This window comes from Scyliorhinus torazame, chromosome 20 (assembly GCF_047496885.1).
Source record: "Scyliorhinus torazame isolate Kashiwa2021f chromosome 20, sScyTor2.1, whole genome shotgun sequence".
NCBI lineage: Eukaryota > Metazoa > Chordata > Chondrichthyes > Carcharhiniformes > Scyliorhinidae > Scyliorhinus > Scyliorhinus torazame.
Window position 1 is genome coordinate 2,653,567 of NC_092726.1, and position 26,191 is coordinate 2,679,757.

The 26,191-nt window shown below is 47.4% G+C and overlaps 1 protein-coding gene across 2 annotated transcripts; it reads right to left on the bottom strand.

Moving 5' to 3' along the window:
• Window positions 1-13,659: 13,659 nt before the first annotated feature.
• On the bottom strand, window positions 13,660-25,098 carry LOC140396724 (nucleoplasmin-like). Of its 2 annotated transcripts, none has more exons than XM_072485470.1 (10): window positions 25,073-25,098; window positions 22,710-22,772; window positions 21,642-21,727; window positions 19,213-19,323; window positions 18,901-18,994; window positions 17,108-17,238; window positions 16,940-16,968; window positions 16,833-16,866; window positions 15,083-15,162; window positions 13,660-13,751 (listed from the first exon to the last, which is right to left on the bottom strand). In XM_072485470.1, the coding sequence occupies exons 2-9, from the start codon at window positions 22,759-22,761 to the stop codon at window positions 15,118-15,120; spliced, it is 582 nt and encodes a 193-aa protein (XP_072341571.1). In that variant the 5' UTR covers window positions 22,762-22,772; window positions 25,073-25,098; the 3' UTR covers window positions 13,660-13,751; window positions 15,083-15,117. The 2 variants fall into 2 exon arrangements, with proteins under 2 accessions (XP_072341571.1, XP_072341572.1); XM_072485471.1 differs by lacking the exon at window positions 25,073-25,098 and adding an exon at window positions 24,989-25,006.
• Window positions 25,099-26,191: the final 1,093 nt, after the last annotated feature.

Sequence of the window (26,191 nt, forward strand, 5' to 3'; positions counted from 1 at the left end):
TGCTGTAGTCCCAGTGCTAACCATTGCGCCACATGCCTCCCTTCAACCTACATTTGTGACCTGTCATTCTAGATTGCCCCACAAGGGGGAACATTTAGTCTGTTTACTTTATCAATCCCTTTTAGTATTTTATACACCTCGATCAGATCCCCTCTCATCCTTCTAAACTCCAGCGAGTATAAACCCAAACTGTTTAATCTCTCCTCACACATCAACACTTCCCCCCCCCCCCCCCTATCTAGATAATAAATTCCTTTTCCATTTTTCTGACCAAAATGGATAATCTTATTTCTGTTACAACATTGGCTCAATTACTGCTCCAAGATCTGCCAGCATCAACCAATTGAAACTATTGCCATTCTCCAAAAATGGTGAAACTTCTATTCGACCCTTCCTAACTTTCTGAGAGATGGCTAGGTCCTGCTGTTTGAGGAGTCTCCCCTTTACTGATTCTGAGCGACTTCTCTTCATAATGGTGTTGTGCAATCCTGTAACTGTGACCAAAGTCTTGTGCAAATTCAACATCACTCCCTTGCTTTTGCGTTCTTCTCTGGGTTTAAAAATAAATAAGAGAGTTTGCTTCTTCAGCTGTCATCCATCTCAGTTACAAAGGGAAAAGGAAAGTCAGAGAAAGAAATGAATCATAGAGAAGTGGTGGGATGTGGGGGAGGGGGGGGAGGGGGGGGGGGGGGGAGGGGGGGCGGGGTCAGGAGAAGAGAGAAGAAAAATTCCCCCGTCAATATATTGCATCAGCTTCTGTCGATCTTATTTTATATCATGTTGACATCCTGTTGATCATTCCCTGATCTTGGTTCAAATGCTAAGGGGTGAATCTGCAAAGCCTTTGTTGTGTGAAATAGTGTGTTCCAGAACCTGGACTGTTTCAATTCCCATCGATTATTTCAGCTAAGCTCATTAAGGGACAGTGTTGTGGGCAGCACGGTGGCACAGTGGGTTAGCCCTGCTGCCTCACGGCGCCGAGGTCCCGGGTTCGATCCCGGCTCTGGGTCACTGTCCGAGTGGAGTTTGTACATTCTCCCCGTGTCTGTGTGGGGTTCGCCCCCACAACCCAAAGATGCTGGGCTGGTTTAGCACAGGGCTAAACCGCTGGCTTTGAAAGCAGACCAAGGCAGGCCAGCAGCACGGTTCAATTCCCGTAACAGCCTCCATGAACAGGCGCCAGAATGTGGCGACTAGGGGCTTTTCACAGTAACTTCATTTGAAGCTTACTTGTGACAATAAGCGATTTTCATTTCATTTCATGTGCAGGTTAGGTGGATTGGCCACGCTAAATTGCCCCTTAATTGGCAAAAAAGTGAATTGGGTACACTAAATTTATTTTTAAAAAGGGACAATGTCATTTGAGTATTGATTAATGAGTGACAATCTGCCATTTACTGCGAGTGTCTTTAATTCTCTGATAAAAAGTTGCTGTTTTCCAGGGGTCTCAATGAATCATCACCACACGGCACTGGGATTTGGTTGTTAAACATTGCAATATGAATTGCGGAGTGAATAAATGAGGGGCTGGTCGATTGTACGTCAGTGTTTGTTCACCTCGAAATCCATCCAAGGCCCTGTCACTCCCCATCTCTGTGACCTCCCCCAGCCACAGCAACCCCAAGATATTTGCTCTCACCCAATTTGGACCTCTGATGAATTCAGAATTTTCATCATTCCACCATTGGTGGGGGGGTGGTGCCTACTGTTTTATAATGTGTGAATGGGTTGTATACATTCTTGGCATGGCTAGCCTTCACTGCTCTCCCCCAATTGATCGTGAGGTGACTTCTTGGGCCCTGAGCTCTGCCACTCTCTCGTGTCGCTGCTCCCTTATCTGTGAGATTGAGTCACCGACATGGCTGGGATGTCACACCCGCACTCTGATTCTGCATGGTTTCCTGCCATCGGAGGATTGGCAGCTTTAACTCACTGCAGTAGAATTCCTCAGTTGAATCTGACCCAGATTGAGAAGTGAGAGGGAAAGTTATTAGGGTGGGGGTGCATGGGTAAAAGAGAAAGAGAGAGAGAGAAAGAGAAAGACAGCGTGAGGGGGTGGAGGTGGGATGAGCGGATCAGCCTCGCCCGACCACAAACAAATGAAGTGGGATTTGGGGAAGAATGGCCCAGCAGGCTCCCACTGCCCACACCTGCACCGGTCCCTCGTGCAAGCAACTGCTGGTTGTGAAGGTAGCCAAAGATAAAAGAGATTTAGCAACCTTTGTACTACACGATACTCCCACGGATGAACATTCTTGCGCAGTGGGGGCAGGGAGGGGAAAGATAATTCTGGAAAAATGTCTGTGGAGCTGATACATAGTGGAAACATACAGATGGTATATTAAAGGGAAATAACAGCAAGACTCCAATCGCCAAGCAAAGCTAATCTGAGCAGGCCCTGGAAAATCAAAGACCAGGCTGACCAAATGGTGGTAATTATGTGAGGTGTTGCTCGAACCTCACACACTAATTCCTGCCAAATGTACCGGCCACACACAACACAAAAAAAAAATCCCAGGGCATTGACACCTACCTGCAAGAGCCTTTTGTTCCACTCACAGGAATACACAGGAGGCGGACATTTCAGGAGTTTAGAGGGAGGGAGGGGGTCGGAAGAGGAGTTAAAGGAGTGAGCGGTTAACCCTTTAAGGGATCAGGTAACATGGTTGTACTCCTGTGCTGCAATACGCACACTGATCGAAGGAATCACAAGATGCCAACACTGGGAGTTACACCATCACAGACAGCAGTGGCAACAGTGCAGAGCTTTCCCACAAATGCCTCAATTTCGAAACAAACACTTTTTTCAAATCCTAATGGCCTCACTCCTCCCTTCCTCGATCACCTCCTCCCGTCTGAGAACCCTCGCCTACTGCACTTGTCAAATTCCGGTCCCTTGCACCTTCCCGGTTTGAATCGCCTCTGCGATTGGTGGCCAAATGTCTTCAGCTGTGTGGTCTCCATGTTGTGGAATCCCCTTCCTCCCTAAACCTCGCCATCCCTTTGTGTCTGCAAAACCTACAACTTTCAGCAAGTTTTGGTCACCTGCCCCAATATCTCATGGCTCAGTCTATCAAATTTTGATTGATAAAACTTTGATGGAGGCACCATACAACTGTTCGCCTGTATTATTCGGGGTTGAGTTGGCGGTGAGGAATAGAGAGGAGCCGAGCCAGATAGATATTGTATCCCCAGACAACACTGCCTCTCAGGTGTCTCCTTTACAGTTTTAAAAGCTCTATTTTTCTCCGAGCCCAATCCCCCTCCAACTAGGATCTCGTTAGTGGATGACAATCTCACACACATTTGAACTTAAATCCTGCTGGTTTGTTACACATTCCCGATGGAGAAATCTGTTCTGTGGTTTGAGAGCTGGAATCCTGCTGGGACATGCCTGTTGCTCTCCCGCAGAGCCCTCTGTCATCAGGCCTGCATTATCCAAACAAAGCCTCGCTATCTCCCCCACCCACAACCTCCCTGCAGGTGGAGTTACTCCACTCGAGATGGAGTGTCACTTAAGTCTCCACTTACCCCGAGACTCCCTCTATCCCAATGCACACAGCCTAAAACATCCTTGCCTCCGTGGAGATTTAGTGTTTTTTTATAAATTTAGAATGCTCAATTTCCCCGCCCCCCCAATTAAGGGGCAGTTTAGCGTGGCCAATCCACCTACCCTACACATCTTTGGGTTGTGCAGTGGGCAGCACGGTGGCACAGTGGTTAGCACTGCTGCCTCACGGCGCTGAGGTCCCAGGTTCAATCCTAGCTCTGGGTCACTGTCCGTGTGGAGTTTGCACATTCTCCCCGTGTCTGCGTGGGTCTCACCCCCACAGCCCAAAGATGTGCCAGGTCAGTGGATTGGTCACGCTAAATTGCCCCTTAATTAGAAAAAAAATGAATTGGGTACTCTAAATTTATTTATTTTTTAAAATCTTTGGGCTGTGGGGGTGAGACCCACTCAGACACGGGGAGAATGTGCAACCTCCACACGGACAGTGACCCAGAGCCGGGATTGAACCTGGGACATCGGCGCCGTGATGCAGCAGTGCTAACCACTGTGCCACCGTGCTGTCCTGCAGATTTAGTTGTTAACAGAGACACATTCCATTCAGTTAAGTGACAGGCCATGCCTGTACGGGTCTCACCCCATAACCCAAAGATGTGCAGCGTAGATTGGCCACGTGAAATTGCCCCTTAATTGGAATTTTTTTAAAAAGTGAAGCCTATTTTCAGACAAGATGTTAAACCGAGCCCCCCATCTACCCTGAGTGGATGTAAAAGGTATCATCGTACTGTGTGGAGGAAGGGCAGAGTTCCCCATGTCCTGGCTCCACAGACATCACTAAAACAGATCATCGGGCTGGATCCCATTACTGGGATCACACTGTGCACAAACCAGCTCTCGCGTTTAATTCAGAAAGTGCTTTGCTGAGCCATGAAGTGCTGAGGCAGGGAAATGAAAAATGAAATGAAAACCGCTTATTGTCACAAGTAGGCTTCAAATGAAGTTACTGTGAAAAGCCCCTAGTCGCCACATTCCGGCGCCTGTTCGGGAAGGCTGGTACGGGAATTGAACCGTGCTGCTGGCCTGCCTTGGTCTGCTTTCAAAGCCAGCGATTTACATTATTTAATAAGTCACATTATATTTTTTCCCCCCTTCCTTCAGATAAGTCATCAATTTGCCCTTCTCTCCAGATCCCCCTCCCCCAGAGACACTCATTGTGGAAGATGTTCGCAAAGGTCAGCCAAGAAATAGAAAAACAAAGTAGATCATCAAATGACACCCACTCCCTTGCAGTGCCTGTTCAAACGGCCTTCAATCTGGAACAGAATGAGCTGAGGTGCCCGACAGTGCAGAAGGCCATTTGGCCCATCCAGTCTGCGCCCACCCTCTGAAAGACCACCCCACCTATGCCCGTGCCCCAACCCAATCCCCATCACCCCACCTCACCTTTGGACATTCGGAGGCAATTTAGCATGGCCAACCCACCTAACCTGCACATCTTTGGACTGTGGGAGGAAACCGGAGCACCCGGAGGAAACCCATGCACACACGGGGAGAACGTGCAGACTCCACACAGACAGTGACCCGAGGCCGGGATTAAACCGGGTTCCTGGCGCTGTGAGGCAGCGGTGCTAACCACTGTGCCACCAGGCTGCCCCATCAATGTGTGTTTTCAACATTTGAAAGCAAATCGATATTTGACAAAATTGGGAACGAGAAGGATGAAGTATGACCGCTCAATTTTCTTTCCATTGTAGCGAAATATCCAATTATAAAATGCAATTTGACACTGGACTATATGGAATTAAATTCAGAGTGAAAAAGCACAGAAAGAAGCCACTTGGCAGACGTGCCTTTGCTGAACGATTCAATGGGCCCATTCCTTTTGGTATTTGTTAATAATTAATCATGAGGGACATGGTAGGTGCAGACTTTGGCATCCTATCTGGCAACAACATCAGTTCAGGGACCTGGACTTTGCACAAAATACCACCTTTCTGGCCGAAGAATCACGCAGACTCCCATAGCATGACAACCTGTCTGGAGCAAGGCTGGTGTCTGCATTATCTACCAAGTAAGAAGTCTTACAACACCAGGTTAAAGTCCAACAGGTTTGTTTCAAATGACTAGCTTTCGGAGCACTGCTCCTTCCTCAGGTGAATCTACCAAGACAGTGATAGCTGGACAGCATCCAAGTCCTCCCCCACCATCATGCAATGCAAGAGAATGTTGACAACTTTCCCCAGCGAGAGAGCAACATCTGCAGGTTGGGTGATGTACAGATTGATTTCCACATAGATATTGACAAGGCAGAAAGGCTCTTCCAGGGCTCCAGGGGGTCTGGGCACGTGACACCATCAAAATGGCCATGAAGCTCTGACTAAAATTCTAGGCTAGTACCAACCTGTTCCACCTATTTAAGATACCAGGCATCACACGGAAAGGAAGCATCACCCATCAGAACAAAGACAGGTTAAGGTACAAAGAAGCAGTATGGCAAGTCTGGATGACAGTTATGTAATGTACGGAGTTGGGTGAGTAAGGCAGGTGAGATTAGGGTGTTGAACACCACATGGGATGGTATTACTGCTATCAGAGACATGACTGAGGGGGAGTCAGGATGAGCAGCTCGATATTCCAGGGTATGGAATCTTCAGGCGAGGTGGGAGAGAGTGTAAACGAGGTGGTGTTGCAGTATTGGTTAAGGAGTCAATTACTGCAGGAAGGAAGGGATGAGATCTTAAAATGTTCCTCAAATGAGGCCATATGGGGAGAACTTGGGAAGAATAAGGGGGCAACCACATTGCAAGAGGCCCCCAGTCAGGGACGGATAGAAGGGCGGATATGTGGACAGATCCGAGAGATGTAAAATAATAGTCACGTTTTAAATGAGTACTTTGTATGTGTGTTCACTATGGAGAAGGACGGCGTGGGGATAGAAATCAGGGAGGGGACTGCGATGCACTTGAACAAATTTACATGGAAAGGGAGGAGATATTAGCAGTTTTAGTGGATATTTCCCCAGGACCAGATGAGATGTATCTGCGGTTTCTGTGGGAGGCAAGGGAAGAGATTGCAGAGGCTCTGACAATATTCAAATCTCCTCTGACCACAGGTGAGGTGCCAGATGACTGGAGGACAGCTACGGTGGTGCCATTATTCAAAAGGTAACAGGCAATTATAGGCCAGTGAGTCGGACAGTTGTAGGGAAAGGACTGGAAAACATTCTGAGGGGCAAAATTAACCTCCACTTGGAGAGGCAAGGATTAATCAAGGGTAGTCAGCATGGCTTTGTCAAAGGGAGATCGTGTCTTACAAATTTGATTGAATTTTACTATGAGGTGACTCATGGGAGACTGGTCAAGGAGGGAAGAGTCCATGGGATCTAGGGCAATTTGTCAAATTGGATCCAAAATTGGCTAAGTGGCAGTAGGCACAAGGTAATGGTTGAAGGTTAACTGGAAGCTGCTTAGTGTGTTCTGAGGGATCGGTGCTGGGTCCCTTGTTGTTTGTACATGAATGATAATGATCTGGACACTGATAATGAAGGAGGTATGATCAATAAGTTTGCAGATGTCACAAATTGGTAAATAGTGAAGAGGAAAGCCTTCGATTATAGGATGTTTATAGATGCGCAGAACAGTGGCAAATGGAATTTAACCCTAAAAAGTGAGGTAATGCACGTTGGGAGGGGTGACGAAAGAGGAAAGGCAATACACAATGAACAGTAGGACACTAGGAAGTACAGAGGAGCTTTGGGGTGCATGTCCTTAGATCCCCAAAGACAGCAGGACAGGTGGATAAGGTGGTTAAGAAGGCATATGGGATACTTGCTTTTATTACCTTAGGCAGAGAATATATGAGCAAGGAGGTCATGTTGGAGCTGTACAAGGCGGTTAGGCCCCAGCTGGAGTACTGTCAGCAGCTCCAGTTGCCACATGATAGGAAGGGTGTGATTGCACTGGAGCGGGTGCAGAGGAGAAGATTCACCGGGATGGAGTATTTCGGCTGTCAAGAGAGGCAGACAGGGTTTGTATTTTTTTCCTTGCAGCAGAGAAGGCTGAGGGGGAAACCTGATCGAGGTGTACATGAGGGGCATTGATGGAGTGTAGCAGAGGCCTCAATAACCGCGGGGCGGGGAGGGGGAGGGGGAGGGGGGGGGGGGGACAAAGATAAGGGGCAGGAGGTTTGGAGGGATGTGAGGAAAGGATTTTTAACCCAGAGGGTGATTGGAATCTGGAATTCTATTGCCTGGAAGGATGGTAGAGGTAGGAATCCTCAACATTTAAGAAGCATTTCCATGATACGTCACAGCAGACAAAGCGACAGACCATGTGCTAGGAGATGGGATGAGTGTAGATAAGTGCTCGATGGTTGGTATCAACATTGTGGGCTAAAGAGCCTCTTGCCGTGCTGTAATAGCTCTATGGCTCTTGGATTATGTTGCAATAAACTGGTCAGAGGAATGTGCCGGAAACGGAGAGAGACAATGGAGACCAGTGGGAGACATGTTTCACCTCCCAGATGTACAGGCCCAGAGTGGCAGTGGAATGCACAGCAACAGATGGAAAAAGATAACGGGCCAGCCAAAGACCACCTGGTGAAGTACAAAGAGGACCTTCAAGAACTGATCACTACCTGGGCTGGAGTGAGAGAAATTGCAATGGACCACGGTCAGTTGTGGAGTCTTTAATTCTTTGGAGTTGCAACTAATAGAGGTGATCAGGGAGACCTGCTGGATGTGGTTTATTTAGAATTGCAGAAGGCTTTTGACAAGGTCTCACAGAGCAGATTACTGTGTAAAGTTTAAAAAATAAATTTAGAGTACCCAATTCATTTTTTCCAATTAAGGGGCAATTTAGCGCGGCCAATTCACCTACCCTGCATATTTTTGTGTTGTGGGGGGGAAACCCACGCAGACACGGGGAGAATGTGCAAACTCCACACAGACAGTGACCCAGGGCCGGGATCGAACCTGGGACCTCGGCGCCGTGAGGCAGCAGTGCTAACCCACTGCACCACCGTGCTGCCCACCACTGTGTAAAGTTAAGAAACATGGGATTGTAGGTAGTGCCTCGAGATGGATAAAAAGCTGGTTAGCAGACAGGAAGCAAAAAATGAATGGCTCTTTTTCTGATTGGCAGGCAGTGACTAGTGGGGTAACGCAGGGTTCTGTGCTAGGACTCTAATTATATATTAATGATTTGGATGAGGGAACTGTGGTAATACCAGGTATTGCGGTACCTGAGAGGTGGATGACCATTGGTTAGACCCAGGAGTCTACCATTGGCTGAAGTACATAGCTCCGCCCTGAGAGGCGGAGTATAAGAATCGATGCCGCCCCAGCAGCCTTCACTTTCTGTATCAAAGCTACTGGGTACAGTTCTAGCAGATTAAAGCCTATTAGTTATGACTCACCTTGTCTCGAGAGTAATTGATTGCGCATCAGGAACTAAATGTATTGTCTCCAAATTTGCAGATGATATAAAGTTGGGTGGCAGGGTGAGCTGTGAGGAGGATGCAGAGATCCTTCTGGATTTGGATAGGCTGAGTGAGTGGGAACATGCATGGCAGATGCAGTATAATGTGGATAAATGTGAGGTTAAGAATGCAGCTTTTATTTGAATGGGTGCAAATTGAGAGAGATGGATACTCAGCGAGACCTTGTGTCCTCGTGCATCAGTCGCTGAAAGTAAGCGCGCAGGTACAGCAGGCAGTAAAGAAGGCAAATGGGATGTTGGCCTTCAGAGCGAGAGGATTTGAGTACAGGAATCGGGATGTTTTACTGCAATTGTATAGGGCATTGGGGAGGCCACACCTGGAGTATTGTGGGCAGTTTTGGTGTCCTTATCTGAGGAAGGATGTTCTTGCTATGGAGGGAATGCAGCGAAGGACCAGGCTGATTCCTGGGGTGGCAGGACTGAGGAGCGACCGAGTTAGTTAGTATTATAGTAATTGGATGTCTTTTTTTTTTTTTTAATGAATTTAGTATACCCAATTAATCCTTTCCAATAAAGGGGCAATTTAGCGTGGCCAATCTACCTACCCTGCACAGCTTTGGGTTGTGGGGGTGAGACCCACGCAGACACTAGGAGAATGTGCAAACTCCACATGGACAGTGACCTGGGGCTGGGTTTGAACCCGGGTCCTTGGCACCGTGAGGCAGCAGTGCTAAGCACTGTGCCACCGTGCTTCCCGAATGAAGGGGGATTTCAAAGAAACTTATAAACCTCGAAGAGAATTAGACGGGTAGATACAGAAAGAATTCCTAATGGTGGGGGGAGTCCAGAACTAGGGGTCATAAGTTTTAGGACTGAGGTGAGGAGAAAGTTCTTCACCCAGAGAGAGTGGTGAATCTGTGGAATTCACTAGGGTTGAGGCCAAAAAGTTGTGTAATTTCAAGAAGGAATTAGCTATAGCTCCTGGGCTGAAGGGAATTGAATGATCAGCTGTGATCATAATGAATGGCGGTGCAGGCTCAATGGGCCGAATGGCCTATTTTCCTGGTATGTTTTTCTGTTACCCACAGTTCCTTTGGTTCTGTGGGAGACCAGGTTGCCCCCTTTCCCCAAGCCCTGTAAATGTTTCCACTTCAAATTATTTATCCAGTTCCTTGAAGATGCTATTGAACCAGCCTCTTGCAATGCCCTTCCAGATCATAGGTTGTCTCGTGCTACCATGATGTTTTGTTCATTATCGGAGGTGTATTCTCTGGTTACTGACTTGCTGATACTGGAAAGTTTCACCTCATTTGCTCCCTCAAAACAATTCAAGATTTTGAGCACCTCTATCAAATCTTCTCGGATCACAAGGAGCGCAATACAGTTTCTCCACTCCATCACTGCAACCCTTAATCCCCACCATCAGAAAACCTGCTCCACCCCCTCAAAAGGCCAGACGTCCTTCCGAAACAGCATTGCCCAGAATTGGACACAACTCCATCAGAACAAAAGGAACAGGACAGTGCTCCAGAGTGTCTTCAGCCTCTTTTACCATCACTCAAACAATATTATTCGCTGTTCTACAGTCCAAGTCCACATAGCCACAATTGCCCTCTGACCCTCAATACCTCCTTCATCACCAATAAAAATAATCTCCTGTAAATTAATTGATCTGGCGCATGTTACTGTTTGAGCATTGTAGAGCTGGACGAGACTGGGTGAACAGTGTTGGGAGGGTTTGATCCCACCCACTGACATGTTGGGTTCAATTGAGAATGTGGCTCATTTCAGGCAGAGGGGGTGTTTGTGTCTGCGATGATGCTGCCCTCTCCTGGAGTATTGAGATATAACGTCAGAACAGATTTTTCTCCTTCACCGTTCATGCAAGTGGTGTGCCACAGCGAGCACAGAAACAGAGCTATTTAATTGTAGGGAGTATTTTAACAGAACCCAATTGCTGTCCCTTCATTCCAATCCCCTGGGTATCAGTGATCCGAAGCAGACATTTCCCTCCACTGCCTCATCCCGGGCACCACAAATGGTCGAACAAACAGCAGATTGAAGCCTTCTTGCTCGGAATCATGCAGGTGGAAAAGGGTAGCAGGAAACTCTTCTCCCTTGTCTAGCTCTGTCTAAATTTATAAATAAATAGTAGTAGAGTACCAAATTATTTTTTCCCCAATTTAGCATGGCCAATCCACCTACCCGGCACATCTTTGGGTTGTGGGGGCAAAGCCCACGCAGACACGTGGAGTTTGCACATTCTCCCCACGGACAGTGACCCAGAGCCGGGATCAAACCCGGGTCCTCGGCGCCGTAGTCCCAGTACTAACCACTGTGCCACCATGCTGCCCGTTGGCTTTTATGTCGAGTACACCAACCAGCAATAAATCTTTCACAACCTTGGCTGTTCCAAGTACTTTTACAGTCAGTGAAGTGATTTGGGAGTCAATACAGGAACATGTTTACAAGCAAGACCCCACAAACCGACAGGAAAAAGGTTCATGCATGAACGCTGCAGAGTTTGTTGAAAATACAAAGGCATCGATTGTGTCTGACCTGCGGAGTGTTCGCAGTTCTTGCTTTTCTTTTGGTCGAGGGAGGAGTGCTGCTAAGAAATTCCCTTTTTAAAAAATATGTTTTAAGGCAGGATTTAGGGATGTCTGCTTGAAAGGCCATCATACGAGAAAGAGAGCACCTCCATTAGTACTGCAGTGGCAGCCAGGAGTCTGTACTCCGTGGAATCTGAGCTCTGACAAGCCGAGAGTGAACCTAACGGAGCCGCAGGACGGTTTCCAGATTAGATCACAAATTGTTTTTACATCAGACTTGATCGGATGAATTCAAAGTTCAGCTACTTGGATGATTTTTCAAAGTATTCTCATTTTGACCAGTCTTGGTTCTGTAACTGGCCATCAAGGAGGAGGGGGGGGGGGGGGGGGGGGGGGGGAAAGAGCTTTAACTGCAAGTTTTTAAAATCTCCTTACTCAGCACAAATGCCACATAAAAATGAAAGATATTCAAGAAATCAAGTGCTCAGAATCAGGTACGGTCAGGTTTGATTCCTTAAGAATATTCCACAGTTAGGGCAGCATGGTGATGCAGTGGTTAGCACTGCTGCCTCACGCCGCCGAGGTCCCAGGTGCGATCCCGGCCCACTGTCCGTGTGGAGTTTGCACGTTCTCCCCGTGTCTGCGTGGATTTCACCCCCACAACCCAAAAGATGTACAGGTTAGGTGGATGGGCCATGCTAAATTGCCCTTTATTGGGAAAAAAAAAAATTGGGTACTCAAAGGAAATTTATTTTAAAAAGTATTCCCCAGTTGAATAGCCATGGAGCAACCTAGAGCCGGTGGCCATGGACGACCCAGATTCTAGGTGATCCACAGAATCTAGCAGCTGGAACACATCAATAATAACTCAACAAAAGGGCTCATCTTCAATATTGGTTTAAAATTCTGTTACTTCTGACTATTGATCAGACATCAGTCAGAGGGCATTAAACAAGGTCAGTTAAGGTCCCACTCATACAGACTTCACTATAATGCTCAAGGTTACTTGCTGACAAGAGTGTCTTTTAAACTAGCTGCTTCTCACGGAGGAACTGAACATGTTGAAACACTGCCCCTCACAGGGCAGCAAGACACAAACATCCAATCGGAGGCACTGTTTCAGAGATCAGCTCAGCCATGCACAACAAGTCAAAAGCCAAATGTCTTCATTCGAAGAGCAATGTGCAATACATGAGTTAAGCCAAAAAGGTAGTGGACCCTGATTTGCAAATGGAGCGAGGGGGTGATGCTGAGGAAGTGTTATCTAATGTTATTCACACTCAGAATTGCATTCTCGGTTCATAAAGAGCACAGTATTTGTCACCCTCAGACTTGGCCAGTCCCAAGGCTCTCCTGGTGGCCTCCCTCCCATCTTTCATCCTCAACTTAATTCATCCAACACTCTGCTTGATGTTTCCCTAACTCACACCAAGTCCCATCACCCAATGCTCATTGAACTACCGTGACAAAATGACAAATTAAAAATTCCTGTGCTGGTGTTAAAATCCTGCCCTGGTTTTGTCTCCTCTAGCCCTCTCAGCCAAAGTGTCTGCATCTCTCCAATCCTAGCCGAACAGAAGATCGACAGCACACGAGCAGTCATTTCACCCGCTGTGCACCAGGTGAGCAGCAAGGTTGATCAGACCCGAATTTCATTTGGCAGATCTGTAGCTGTGCAGTATTTGTGCACATCCCTTTTTATTCAGTAAAATGCAACAAAGTTCTGGACAGCCTCCGCAGCACTAGAATGAAGGAATTCAACTCCTCTCCTCCAACTCAGTTCAAATCAGCACTCTGGAAACTAGATGCCTCCATCCTCTCATCCATTTAAAAAATAATAATTTAGAGTACCCAATTTTCTATTTCAGGGGCAATTTAGTATGGCCAATCCACCTAGCCTGCACATCTTTGGGTTGTGGGGGTGAGACCCACACAGACACCGGGAGAATGTGCAGATCCCACATGGACGGCAACCCAGGGCAGCACCATTTTATGAAGCAAAATTTCATTTACTGCCCACCTCCTCTGTCCCACCCTCATTGGCTGCACTCCTTCAGTGGTCTCGCCTAGAGCTGGATTACCGCCACCGCCCCCCCCCCCCCCCCCGGTCAGAAGTTTTGTTTGCCCCCATGGCCACGACAGACAGACTATGAGACACAGATGTAGCAAAGTGTGACCTTTATTCCAATAAATTTTATTCAAACGTTTTACAAAAATAAGTTTAAAGTCCTTCCTCTGGGCTTTGTTGTTTACCTGAGGGGGAGAAAATAAAATATTCTTAAATTAAATATTGTAGTGCAAGTCATGGAAAAGATAAGTTATTCAGCAATTCATGCGATATATGCTCAGGATTTGGGAGGAATTCAATATTGTACAGTCTGAGCTTTCAAGTGTCAATTATGAAGGTTCCAGTTTGACATTTTAAAAATAAATTTAGAGTACCCAATTATTTTACTTTCCCCCCAATAAAGGGGCAATTTAGCGTGGCCAATCCACCTACCCTGCACATCTTTGGGTTGTGGGGGTGACACCCACGCAGACATGGGGAGAATGTGCAAACGCCACACAGGAAGGTTCCAGTTTTTACTTGTAGATGTCAGCACTGGTCTGAGTCTGGCCTCTTGTCTGTAATGTTCTTGTCGGAGGGCCTGATTCATGTTACAAGAACACTTGCAGCAAAAGCTATAAATGATTTAACACTAACCGTGGCTCAACTGTATACAAAACAGATGAATAACAGTAGCAACACCTCTCATCTCCCTAATCCGTCTGAGGTCACCCGACTCCAACATTCACTTATGAGACTCCTAGTGGTCAGTCGGTGAATTACAACCACCATGATGTCACTACATTGTCCATCCATCAGAATTGCTGGTGGCCATACCTTCAGCTGTCTAGGCTATTCCTCCTCTCATTCTACCATGCTTTCCTCCATTAAGATGCTCTTTAAAAACCTGCCTCAATTTCACCTTGTGGGGTTGTGGCATTCTCTCGTGTGCCGTTGTGCCAGGGGACGGTTCAGTCCACCAATCCAAGTTTTGATTCTTCTCGGAATGAATGGATGGAGGTCTCAGCAGCTTGAAGACAAAGTGGTCTCCTGGCTGCCCGAGAGCAAACATTGGGCAGTAGTAATGTCAAAATGGTGGATCCTTGGACCCGTGTACATCCACTTGGATGTGAAATAAAGCCTCTTTTGGCCGGCCTGCCTCAAGTAGGGCAATCAATCCCAAGCTTGCCCAGAACGAAGCTCAATTTGACCATTCTTGCATTGGGAATGGAGGGACTCTAGGGACCACGGTAATGGCTTCAACACAGCAGATCACGGCAAACAGCGTGCAACACTGCAGGGGCAAAACATGATTTCAGCACAGCTTCCAATGCCCAATGATTTTACACAACGAGCAGCTTCTTAGCTCAGCTTTACGTTTGACCCAGTATAATAAGCACCAAAAACCAAAGGGAGCAGAGAGACATTGAACAGTTCAAATATAGGTTCTTTCCGTGACCCTCCCAAACTCTTCCAAGAGACTCCATGAACAGACGTCCCATTAATCGATCCTCCCCTAGAAAAGACCAATCCTTACCTTTCAACACTTCCTTTGTGCTCTCCAACAAGTCTTTACTTCTTCGTAGCTACACTCCTCACTTTGCTGACCTCTTTTCCCTAGGGCATTAAAAGTAGTATGAAGTTCATGCTGCACACAGTAGGCGACAGCCAGAAGGCTAATTGCCAATAAGGCACATCCCTGAGGCTTGGAGTTTACCAAATGGTTCAAGAATAAGATTTTAAACAGAAGCTTGAGAACAACAGTATCCAATAGCAGGGGTTAAAGCACCACAAACAGACTCAGGGATGTCCTGGGGATTTGCCACAATCCTTTGCTCTCAACGTACTGACAGGTCACATTACAACAGGTAAGCACGCACCAAGGTATTTCTCCAAACAAGCATGGGAAAGAAAGGACTCGGTTTTGAGACAGTGGCAGGAGATAAACAAAGAGGCTGCAAAATTCCAGGTAGGGTAAACTGAAGACCCCCCCTCCAGCTCGGTCATAAAGAGTTCTGGTAAGGTGGTGGACACTAACCGTCTGGTGTCAGCACAACCACATCAAGTTCCAGAATTGTAATCCAACAAAAGGTGAAGGATGATGTGGCGCTTGGTATTCCTATGCTGCTCTTGTCCTTCTAGGTGGCAGAGGTTGTAGGTTTGTAAGGTCCTGTTGAAGGAGCCTTGGCGAGTTACTGCAATGCATCTTGGTGGTGTTACACACTGCTACCACTGTACATTGGTGGAGGCAATGGATGTTGAAGGTGGCGGATAAGGTCCCCGACAGGTCAGCTGCTTTGTCCGGACGCTGACTTGAACCTTGCGGATTGTTGGCTATGCTTTGGAGTCTGGAATGGAGTTACTCGTCCAGAATTCCCAGCCTCTGACCTGCTCGCGGAACAACCATATTTATACGGCGGATCCAATTCGGTTCATTTTTTAAAATTTTAAAATAAATTTAGACTAACAATTTGAGCAATTTAGCGTGGCCAATCCACCTACCCTGCATATCTTTGGGTTGTGGGGCGAAAGCCACAAACACGAGGAGAATGTGCAAACTCCGCACGGACAGTGACCCAGAGCCAGGATCGAACCTGGGACCTCAGCGCCGTGAGGCAGCAATGCTAACCACTGCACCATGCTGCCCCTCCAATTCAGTTTATGGTGAAGGATTTTGATTGTGGGAATTCAGCAATGGTAGTGCCATTGAATGTCAAGTGGCGATGGTTAGATTATTTTTTGGAAATGATCATTGCCTAGTACTTGAGACAATGTACCTGGCTTCTTTCCAGCTCAAGCTGGAATATGGACATTGCTTCAGTATCTGAGCATTAGCTGCTTGGGCAAAATGGCTGCCTTCCACCCCATTTTATTATGTTGAAGCAGAAAGGTAGTCATGCAGTTAATTAGCTAGATCTAGTCCAAGGGAGCAAGCTTCCTCATACAGCAATGTCCAGGATCCGCACAGGCCTTCTGTGAAGGTCAGCAGATTCCTTCATTCGGTCTGCCTACATTCTACACTCAGCATACTGTCCATATAATCCACTGGATGTTCAGATTGATTAAAGAGCACATCTAATTCACCAAATGTGGACAGGGTGCAGAGAACTTCCAGATATTCAACAAACTGCCCCCGTGTTTGGACAGTTCAATTGGTTTTTCACTGAACAAGGCAAGGAGATTGAGACATGACCGTACAAGTAACCAGAGCTGGAGAAACAAGGATAACAAAGTAGTTTCACAAAGCAAAACATTGGATTTCATTTGAGACAGGAGGGAGAACCTACCTTTTTAACTGGCAGCTGCTCATCGGAGTCATCTCTGAAAACAAAAGTCACAAGTCAGCATGCAAGTACTCAGATGTGTCATCAGTGTTAATAAACCAGTCACTTACTCTGTCTTTTCAGCTTCCATCTTCTTCTTCTAAAAAAGGAGAGAGAGGGAGAGAGGGAGAGGGAGAGGGAGAGAGAGAGAGAGAGAGAGAGTGATTAGAGAATGAGAACACAAGCTCAAAGGGTTTTAGAAATGGACGAGATTTTCCCAAAACACGGAGAGCAGCTACCTTCGAAAGCCCGGCTTTCTTGGTGGTGGCAGACCTTTTTGCTGGCTTGGGGGGGGTTTCCACCTCCTCCTCTTCCTCTTCCTCCTCTTCAACCATGTCCTCCTCTTCATCATCCCATGAATAATCCTCTACTAGAGATTCAAAGGAGGAATTTCATTCAATTGCCAGACCCTTCAATTAGGAATGACTGAGCCAGCAATCCAAGTGCATTCGTTCTAGTTAACAAAACACAGTCATCCCACCATCCATCAGGACATGGCTGGCTCGAGGGCAGATCAACTTTATCCTCCCCCAGCAACACTGGATATTGTTTCAACCTCTTGTGCCTGGTATAGGGAGTCAATGGAATTACAGGAATCATCCCGGAGAGCAAGAACCTTCAGGTACTTGACCAAGAGACTAGCTTGGGCTTTATGTGCAATCAAACTGACGGCCATGCAACCCTTTTGACACCAAGACACTTCCAATGCAGACCAGGGGACAAGGTTGGGTGGACAAACAAAGAAATGCAGAGCAGGAATGCAAGGAGGCCAGATGTTGGACGTTGGAAGTGAAAAGGGAAATACTGCACACAGGACAGGCAACATCTGCACAAACCGTGCATGTTTCAGATCAATGACGCTTCAGAGTAAAACTGAAACTCTCTCCTGATACTATTTTTATATCGAGTAAACCTCTCCACCTCTCGCTCAAGGACTTGCAAAAGGCCACTGAACACCAAAAATGTTGAATAATGACACCCAAGCAGATTACCTTGGCTGGAAATCCACTTTTGGTTAGTGTATTGATGGTCACCAACCAGGTCAAGTTAAAAACTGGCCACTTTTAGGGGCACCAGGACCCATGTAGGATCATTCAACCGATTCCGGAGGTGAAGTGGGAATGAGGAAAGGTTGTGCCTTAAATTAAGAGTACCCAATTATTTTTTTTCCCAATCAAGGGGCAATTTAGCGCGGACAATTCACTTACCCTGCACAACTCTTTTGGGTTGTGGGGCCGAGTCCCACGCAGACACGGGGAGAATGTGCAAACTCCACAAGGACAGTGACCCGGGGCCGGGATCGAACCCAGATCATCTGCACTGTGAGGCAGCAGTGCTAACCGCTGCACCACCGTGCCGACCCAGGTTGGGCTTTTATATTGAACTGAAGAATGAGAGGGGACATTTTATTGAAACACAAGTTCCGGAGGAGTGGTGGCGCACTGCTGCCTCACGACTCAGAGGACCCGGGTTCAATCCTGGCCCTGGGTAGCTGTCCGTGTGGAGCAGATTCTCTGCGTGGGTCTCACCCCCACAACCTAAAGATGTGCAGAGTAGGTGTCTAGCCATGCTAAATTGCCCCTTAATTGGAAAAAAGAATTGGACACTCGAAATTCAAAAAAAAGAAAAAGAATACAAGCTCCTGAGGAGAGCCGACCCGATAGGGTGGATGCTGAAAGGAGGTTTGCCCTTGTGGGAAAGACAAGAGCTTGGGGAAATAGATCGAGAATAAGAGGCCTTCCATTTTCAGATGAAGATAGTTTCCTCTCAAAGGGCTGCAAGTTTGTGGTACTCTCCTCTAGTGGAGGTGGGGCATTGGTTGTTTTTGGAAGCTGGATTATTGATTGATGAGGGAGTCAAATGTTGTCAGTGATTGGCACAATATGAAGTTGAGGCCACAATCCGATCACCCTAGAGGGGCTGAATGGTCTATTCCTGCTCCCCAATCAGGTGCTCATACGCAGGGGTGAAAAACTCAACCCCTCGAGTTATTAAAAATAGAATTGGGAGAAAGAAACTGCCTCCTACTTACAGACCAGGTTTTGACCAGTCACATACACAGGCCCAGATCCACTCTTCAATCGGAAAGTAACTGGAGGAGTCAGCTCAATGCCAGAGATGGTGGTCTGGGAAGAAATCAGGATTATGTACAATATTCACATGCTGCAAAATACAATTCTAAACTCGCAACACTCAGAACTGAAGGCAGGAGCAAAGCAGCAGAGAGAGAAAAGGTCGCAGTAACTATCAGCAAAGGTGCCACCATCACCAAGTGGTTGGAAACCCCACTGAAGATGGGAATGTGGGCAGCGATGTGCCAACAGAAACACTGCAAGTGACTAACCATTGGCAGGATGGAAAGCTGCAATGCAGCAATAGGAACGGCCGCACCCTCATTCTCTGGTACTATTTCCACAATGTTCAGCTCATCCTTTGCACCAACTCCCAAACATATCTAGAAGTCAAATAGCCAGATACTGAACATTAGACAGTCATCTAGAACAAAAGCAATTGGTTAACTTGACATAACTGAAAAGCTCAGCCACATGTTCTGGATGTGCCTCACTCTGAAGATAGTCTCAGGGTGGTCTTACCAAGGAGAAAGATCGGTTAGTCTTTCCCTTCATTTGTAGAAATTTACTCAACATATGGGAACATGGGACTTTGGGGCAGAAGTGGGCAATTCCACCCCTCGAGCCTGCCCTGCCATTCAATCAGATCCTGGCTGATCTCTTCCTGGTCTCAAATCCACCTCCCGCCTGTTCCCCATCTCTCTAATCTGGTTTGTTTTTAAAAATCAGAAATATATCTATCTCCCTCTTGAAACCATTTTAATGACCCAGATTCCACCGCACTGTGGGGCAGCGAGTTCCACAAACTCATCACCCTCTGCGAGAAATAGTTCCCCCTCAGCTCAGTTTTACATCATCGCCTCGCGGCCTGTAGCAGTGACCACCCGTTCTAGATTGCCCCACAGGGGGGAATATTTGGTCTACGTTTGCTTTACCAATCCCTTTTAGTATTTTATGTGCCTGAACACCGTTAATTCAGAGTAGAGTGACCTGCCACACTAACGGTCACTACTCTGCCTGCATTGCATCCCACAGTAACCAGTTTTATGCAGCAAAAATGACCGTGAACAGTCAATTTCTACATTTGATACCCCCCCTCTGGAGTTACCAGTGTCTCTGGACAGCTGAAAAATCATTACATTCCACAAGCTGTGCGACAGGCCACAGGTTCTAACATGATCTCAGCTAACAGTCCAGTGCAGTGCCGAGGGGCTGCTGCGCTACCAGGGGTGCTGTCTTTTTGATGGGAATGTTAAGGCAAGGCCCATTATGCTTGCTGTGGTGCAGGTGTGCAAAATTTCCCACACTATTTAAAGACCAAAGTGCTCTTCTGGCATTTTGGGTTGACATCTGTCTGTGAACCAACATGACCAAATAGACACGCTGGCCACTTAACCCAGGCTTCAAGAATGCTGGCGCGTCACTCTGACCGAGCCAATATTCCCAGAAGGCACCAAAAGGCCCTTTAACCTTGCCCAAGTAGATATAATTCAGGGCCACGATGGAGAAACATTCTGATCTTGTACAAATCATTCCCATCTCAAAACAAAGCAGAAACATGGAGGATTTCCTCAAAACCCCACAGATGATGTCTGCACTCTGCCAGCGTTATACTGATGCCCGAAGCTCCCGGGCCCACACCACACTTATTGTTTTTCAAATTAAAGGGCAATTTAGCGTGGCCAATCCACCTACCCTGCATATCTTTGGGTTGTGGGGGTGAAACCCACGCAGACACGGGGAGAATGAGCAAACTCCACAGTGACCCAGAGCCGGGATCGAACCTGGGATCTCGGTGCAGTGAGGCAGCAGTGCTAACCACTGCACCGCCCTGTTACACACCCCACTCAAAACCATCTAACCGTGGGATGGTTTTTAAACTCCAGTATCCAAGGTTAATTTTCAGGAGTCTGGGTAGAGAATCACAGAGACTTCACTTTCCATGCTATTACAAACACTGACTCATAGAATCTCGACAGTGCAGAAGGAGGCCATTTCGGCCCATCGGGTCTGCACCGGCCCTTGGAAAGAGCACCGTAACCAAGCCCACACCTCCACCTTACCCCCATAACCCAGTAACCCCACCCCACCTTTTTGGACATGAAGGGCAATTTAACATGGCCAATCCACCTAACCTGCACATCTTTAGGTGGGAGGAAACCCACGCAGACACTGGGAGGACGTGCAGACTCCGCACAGTGACCTAAGCCAGGAATCGAACCTGGGACCCTGGAGCTGTGAAGCAACTATGCTAACCACTATGTTACCATGCTGCCCACACTGCCAGTGGGGGCAGTGGCGAAATGTTCTTACACTGGGCAGGGTTGTTTTGACTAAAGCTCCAGTGGTTCTCGTGTCTGTGCAGATTTCCACCCACAATCCAAAGATGCTCAGGAGAGGTGGATTGGCCATGCTAATTGCCCCTCGTGTGTAGAGATGTGCAGATTAGGTGGGGTTACAGGGATAGGGTGGGGGAGTGGACCAAGGTAGGCTGCTCTTTCAGAGCGCTGGTGCAGACTCAATGGGCCTATGGCCACCTTCTGCACTGTAGGGATTATGGTACTCTGACCAGAGCTGGTAAGCATCCCTCCCAAGGTGATACTTTTGGTCAGATTGCTGTGTTCACCCTGGGACAATGAATGCCTCCCAAGATGTCGAGAGCGAAATGAAAGTCAAGGAAGAGTAACACGCATCTGCTCACCGTCTTCAAAGCCAGCTGATGTTCCCAGATCTCATCGTCTGAAATTTGAAACTTCTGTGTGGTCTGACCCGCATTCAACTCACAGCCTGCAATGAATTCAACAATCGAGGTACAGCGTCATTATTCCTCCAAAAGAAACAAAAACCATCAAAAACAGCTCACTAAACTGCAGCCATTGTTGGCCAGCAGGATTCTTGCCACCAAGAACTTCACAGCCATGTAGCAACTCCTGGGATTTGGAGAATTCCCAAGAGGTTTCAGGAGGAGAGATCAGAGGGCAGCAGGCAGACACATTTGGAGGGTGATGACCAAACAGGCGGGTTCGATGGGAAAGTCCACTGGTCACAATTTTGTTGTCATTCAACATGCGTCAAGTTTTTTTGTTTTTCTTAAAAAAAAAAAAATTTAGAGTACCCAATTATTATTTTTTCCCAATCAAGGGGCAATTTAGCGCGGCCAATCCACCGACCCTGCACATCTTTGGGTTGTGGGGGCGAGACCCACGCAGACACGGGGAGAATGTGCAAACTCCACATGGACAGTGGCCCAGGGCCGGGATTCGAATCCAGGTCCTCAGCGCCGTAGGCAGCAGTGCTAACCAGTGCGTCACTGTGCCGTCCTACCATGTGTCAAGTTGACAATTTAGAGAGCTTCATCTGGCAATCGGAACACAGGAATCATGCTCCCAACATGAAAGGTCACATTCTCACTACAACCTCAACACCCTTCCCAATCACTTCATGGTCAGAGTCAACCCCTCAATCCATAGCTAAACCATGGACTGTCCAGTACACGGTATAGACTGGGGAGGGGGAATGGGAGGTTTTGCAGGATGCAACTGGTTAGGGACACACTTCACCAAAGTACTTGATTGGCTGTGAAACGCTTTGTTAAGTCCCGAGGTCAAATTGATAAAAGTCTTGATGACAAAGGACTTTGTCCACAAACTATTATGGAATTATTGTCGCAAGATAAATCCTAAACATGTGCATTTCATCAAAGAGGTCAAATCAGTAACCAAAAAGTAACAAAAATTGATGGGACTGATTAAAGTGTGATGTTCCTTACTCCACAATACGGCAACGGTCATGTCCGGTTTGCTGTTTTTGTTTGAAGTCATTCTTCAGCGTTCTGTGACACAAAATAAAATCCTTCAATTTGAACTTAACCAAAGGGGAAAAGGCTAATTTCACACTAGGCCCAAGAATGACCCAATCAGAGGAGCAGAAAGGGAAGGTTTTCACAATCTCCTCTTCCCACCCCCCAGCTCCAGGAACCCAACATTTCCACCAAACCAGAGTTCAGGCCCCTCCCTCTCCACACACCCTAACCCAAAACCCATCAATTTGTTGGCCAACACCCTTCCAACCATCCCATACCCAACAGCCCACCTTGGAGAGGCTGGTTTAGCACAGTGGGCTGAACAGCTGGCTTGTAATGCAGAACAAGACCAGCAGCACGGGTTCAATTCCCGTTCCAGCCTCCCCGAACAGGGGCCGGAATGTGACGACTAGGGGCTTTTCACAGGAACTTCATTGAAGCCTACTTGTGACAATAAGAGATTCCTGGCATCAGGAATTTCTTGGGCGACTGAACAAAGTCAGCATTTACATGAGAAACTGATGGGGCAGCATCTCGGGTGTGACCTCATCACAAACAAAGACATCAGGAAGAGAAATGGAAGAAACACTCCACATTACAACCTTGGTTCAAACTGGACAGAAGAGCTGAACTGCCAAGGCGAGGAGTGCCACTGTCCTCAACATCAAGACAGCATTTGAATGTGGCATCAAGTAGCCTGAAAAAAGGGATTGGGAATCAGGGAGGGATAATCCTTCACTAGTGGAGTCATACCTAGTTCAAAAGGAATATGATGGTGATGTTTGGAGGTCAATCATCTCAGTTCCAGGATATCCATACAGAAGTTACTCAGGGTAGTGTCCTAGTTCCAACCATCATCAGCTGCTTCATCAATGACTTTCCCACCATCATATGGACTTAAGTAGGGACACTTGCACAATATTAAGGGTCATTTGCACTCAGATAATGAAGCAGTCCATGTCCAAATGCAGCAAGACCTGGACAATATCCAGGCTCGGGCTGACAAGTGGCAATTAACAATCACACCACACAGTGCAGGTAATGACTATCTCCAACAAGAGAGCATTCAATGGCATGTCCATCACAAGCTCCCTCTATCAGCTATGGGGTTAACATTGGCTTGACTAGCCAGACAAATACTGTGGCTACCAGAGCAAGTCAGAGGCTCAGAATCCTGCAGTGACAATCCTCCTGACCCCCCAAAGCCTGTCCACCATCTACAAGGCACAAGTCAGGAGTGTGATGGAATACTCCCCACTTGCCTGGATGAGTGCAGCTCCAAAAACACTCAAGAAGCTCGACACCATCCAGGACAAAGCAGCCCCGCTTGATAGTTTCCCCCTTCCACAACATTCACTCCCCCCAACATCAATGAACAGTGTTGGCTGCATGCTGCACAGTGGTTAGCACTGGGACTGCAGCACTTGAGGACCCAGGTTCCAATCCCAGCCCTGGGTCACTGCCCGTGTGGAGTTTGCACATTCTCCTGGTGTTTGCGTGGGTTTCACCCTCCACAACCCAAAGATGTGCAGGTTAGGTGGACTGGCCACGCTGAAGTGCCCCTTAATTGAAAAAACAAACAATTGGGTACTCTAAATTTATCCCCCAAAAAAAAAAATCAATGAACAATGGCAGTGTGTGTATCATCTACAAGATGCACTGCAGGAACTCAAAGGTTCCTTAAGACAGCACCTTCCAAACCCACGACCATTACCATCTGGAAGGACAAGAGCAGCAGACACCTGGGAACCCCACCACCTGGAGGTTCCCCTCCTCTCACCACCCTGACTTGGAAATATATCGTCCGTTCCTTCACTGTCGCTGGGGCAACATCCTGGAACTCCCTCCCTAACAGCACTGTGGGTGTACCTACACCTCAGGGACTGCAGCGGGTCAAGAAGGCAGCTCACCACCACCACCTCAAGGAAAGTTTGGGATGGACAATAAATGCTGGCCTAACCAGCGACTTGGTTTAAAAAAAATACAAAGAGTATGTTGTATCAAACATAATGAAAATACAAGAGATGTTTAAGTAGTTAAACTTGCCAAGTGAAGAGCTCTACTCTTCAACCCCCCTCCCTCCCAATCACCGTCCCAGTGAAATTGGGGCAAAGAATAAATTCTCTCAAATCTGTAGACCCAAAAAATAAATAAAATCCACCCCAAGCCCCAGTATTACACCCACAGGAAACAGTTTCTTTTGGAGCACCATTTCTCAGAAGATATGACAGGTCTTCACAGCTCACCTCTTGTCAACAGCTCTCAATGGAGCTGCATTAGAAAGCAGCACAAACAGGCTCCACACATTACTGACCAACACTGTGACTCACCGCAAGGACTCAAACCACCAACTCCAGCAGAGACAGGAAAAAGCAGAATCAGACTCACCCTCAGCGTTTTCCAGATAAAGCTGCTCGTCAGGTGGAAGTGATTCTGTCAATCAATCCCAATTAAAGGCAATTCATTTTTAACCATTTCACTGCACACCACGGACCGACTAAAGAAAGAACTTGCATTCCGAGTCTTTCATCAACTCATCAGATCCGAAAGTAATTTAGAGCCACTTGAAGTCCTTTTGAAATATTGTTGTAATATAGGAAACTTGACAGTTATTCTGGGCACAGTAAGATTCCATAAATAGCAATGAGATAAGGCACCTGATTGTTTTTTTTGGAGATGCTAATTTAGGAATAAACATTGGGTCGAAGTCCCTTGCTCTTCTTCAATGAGTGGCTGTGGGATCTTTGACACACATTTGCAGGACAGGGCTTCAGTTAAACTCTTATCCAGGATAGGGCACATCCGGAAATCAGCACTCCCTCAGGATTGGTGCTGGGAGTATCGGTCTAGATTCTGTGCTCAATTCTCCAATTAAGATCCAATGAGAGACAGCACGGTGGTTTGCCTCACCGCGCCGAGGACCCGGGTTTGATCCCAGCCCCGGGTCACTGTCCGCGTGCAGTTTGCACATTCTCCCCGTGTCTGCGTGGGTCTCACCCCCCACAATCCATAAAGATTGACCACTCCTTTGAGGTCAACCAAACAGAAGAAAGGAAACAAAGTTTGGGACAAACCAAAAAGTGGCGCTCCTGTTAGGGGCACGGCCCGAACGTAACAAAGATCAACGGTAAACTTAAAAACATCAAATAAGAGTGCAATTAAAGAGGTCAATAAAGCCCCCCAACCCCTGCTGTACCCACCGGGCACCGGAGGCCCGTGGACACCACTCGCTCCCTTTCCAGGGTCACCCGCCGCGAATGTAGCCGCGGAAGAGGGGCAGACAGTGTGGCTGGACCACCCCCTTGGTTGCCCGCTGCCTGGACCTAGAAATGGTGCGCTTCGCCAGGCCCAGGAGCAGGTTCACAGGGAGGTCCTCCGCCTTCTCCGCCCCTCTCCGCACTCTCCGGGTGACAGTAGATTAGGAGCGTGGGGCTGAAGTGTAAACAAAA

Coding starts and splice junctions, on each gene's coding strand:
- LOC140396724 (XM_072485470.1), bottom strand. CDS start 22,761: ATGACTTCAAACAAAAACAGCAAACCGGACATGACCGTTGCCGTATTG. Junction 19,324..21,641: donor ATCAGCTGGCTTTGAAGACG/GTGAGCAGATGC, acceptor TTTGACTTCTAG/ATATGTTTGGGAGTTGGTGC. Junction 16,969..17,107: donor AGAAAGCCGGGCTTTCGAAG/GTAGCTGCTCTC, acceptor CTCCTTTTTTAG/AAGAAGAAGATGGAAGCTGA.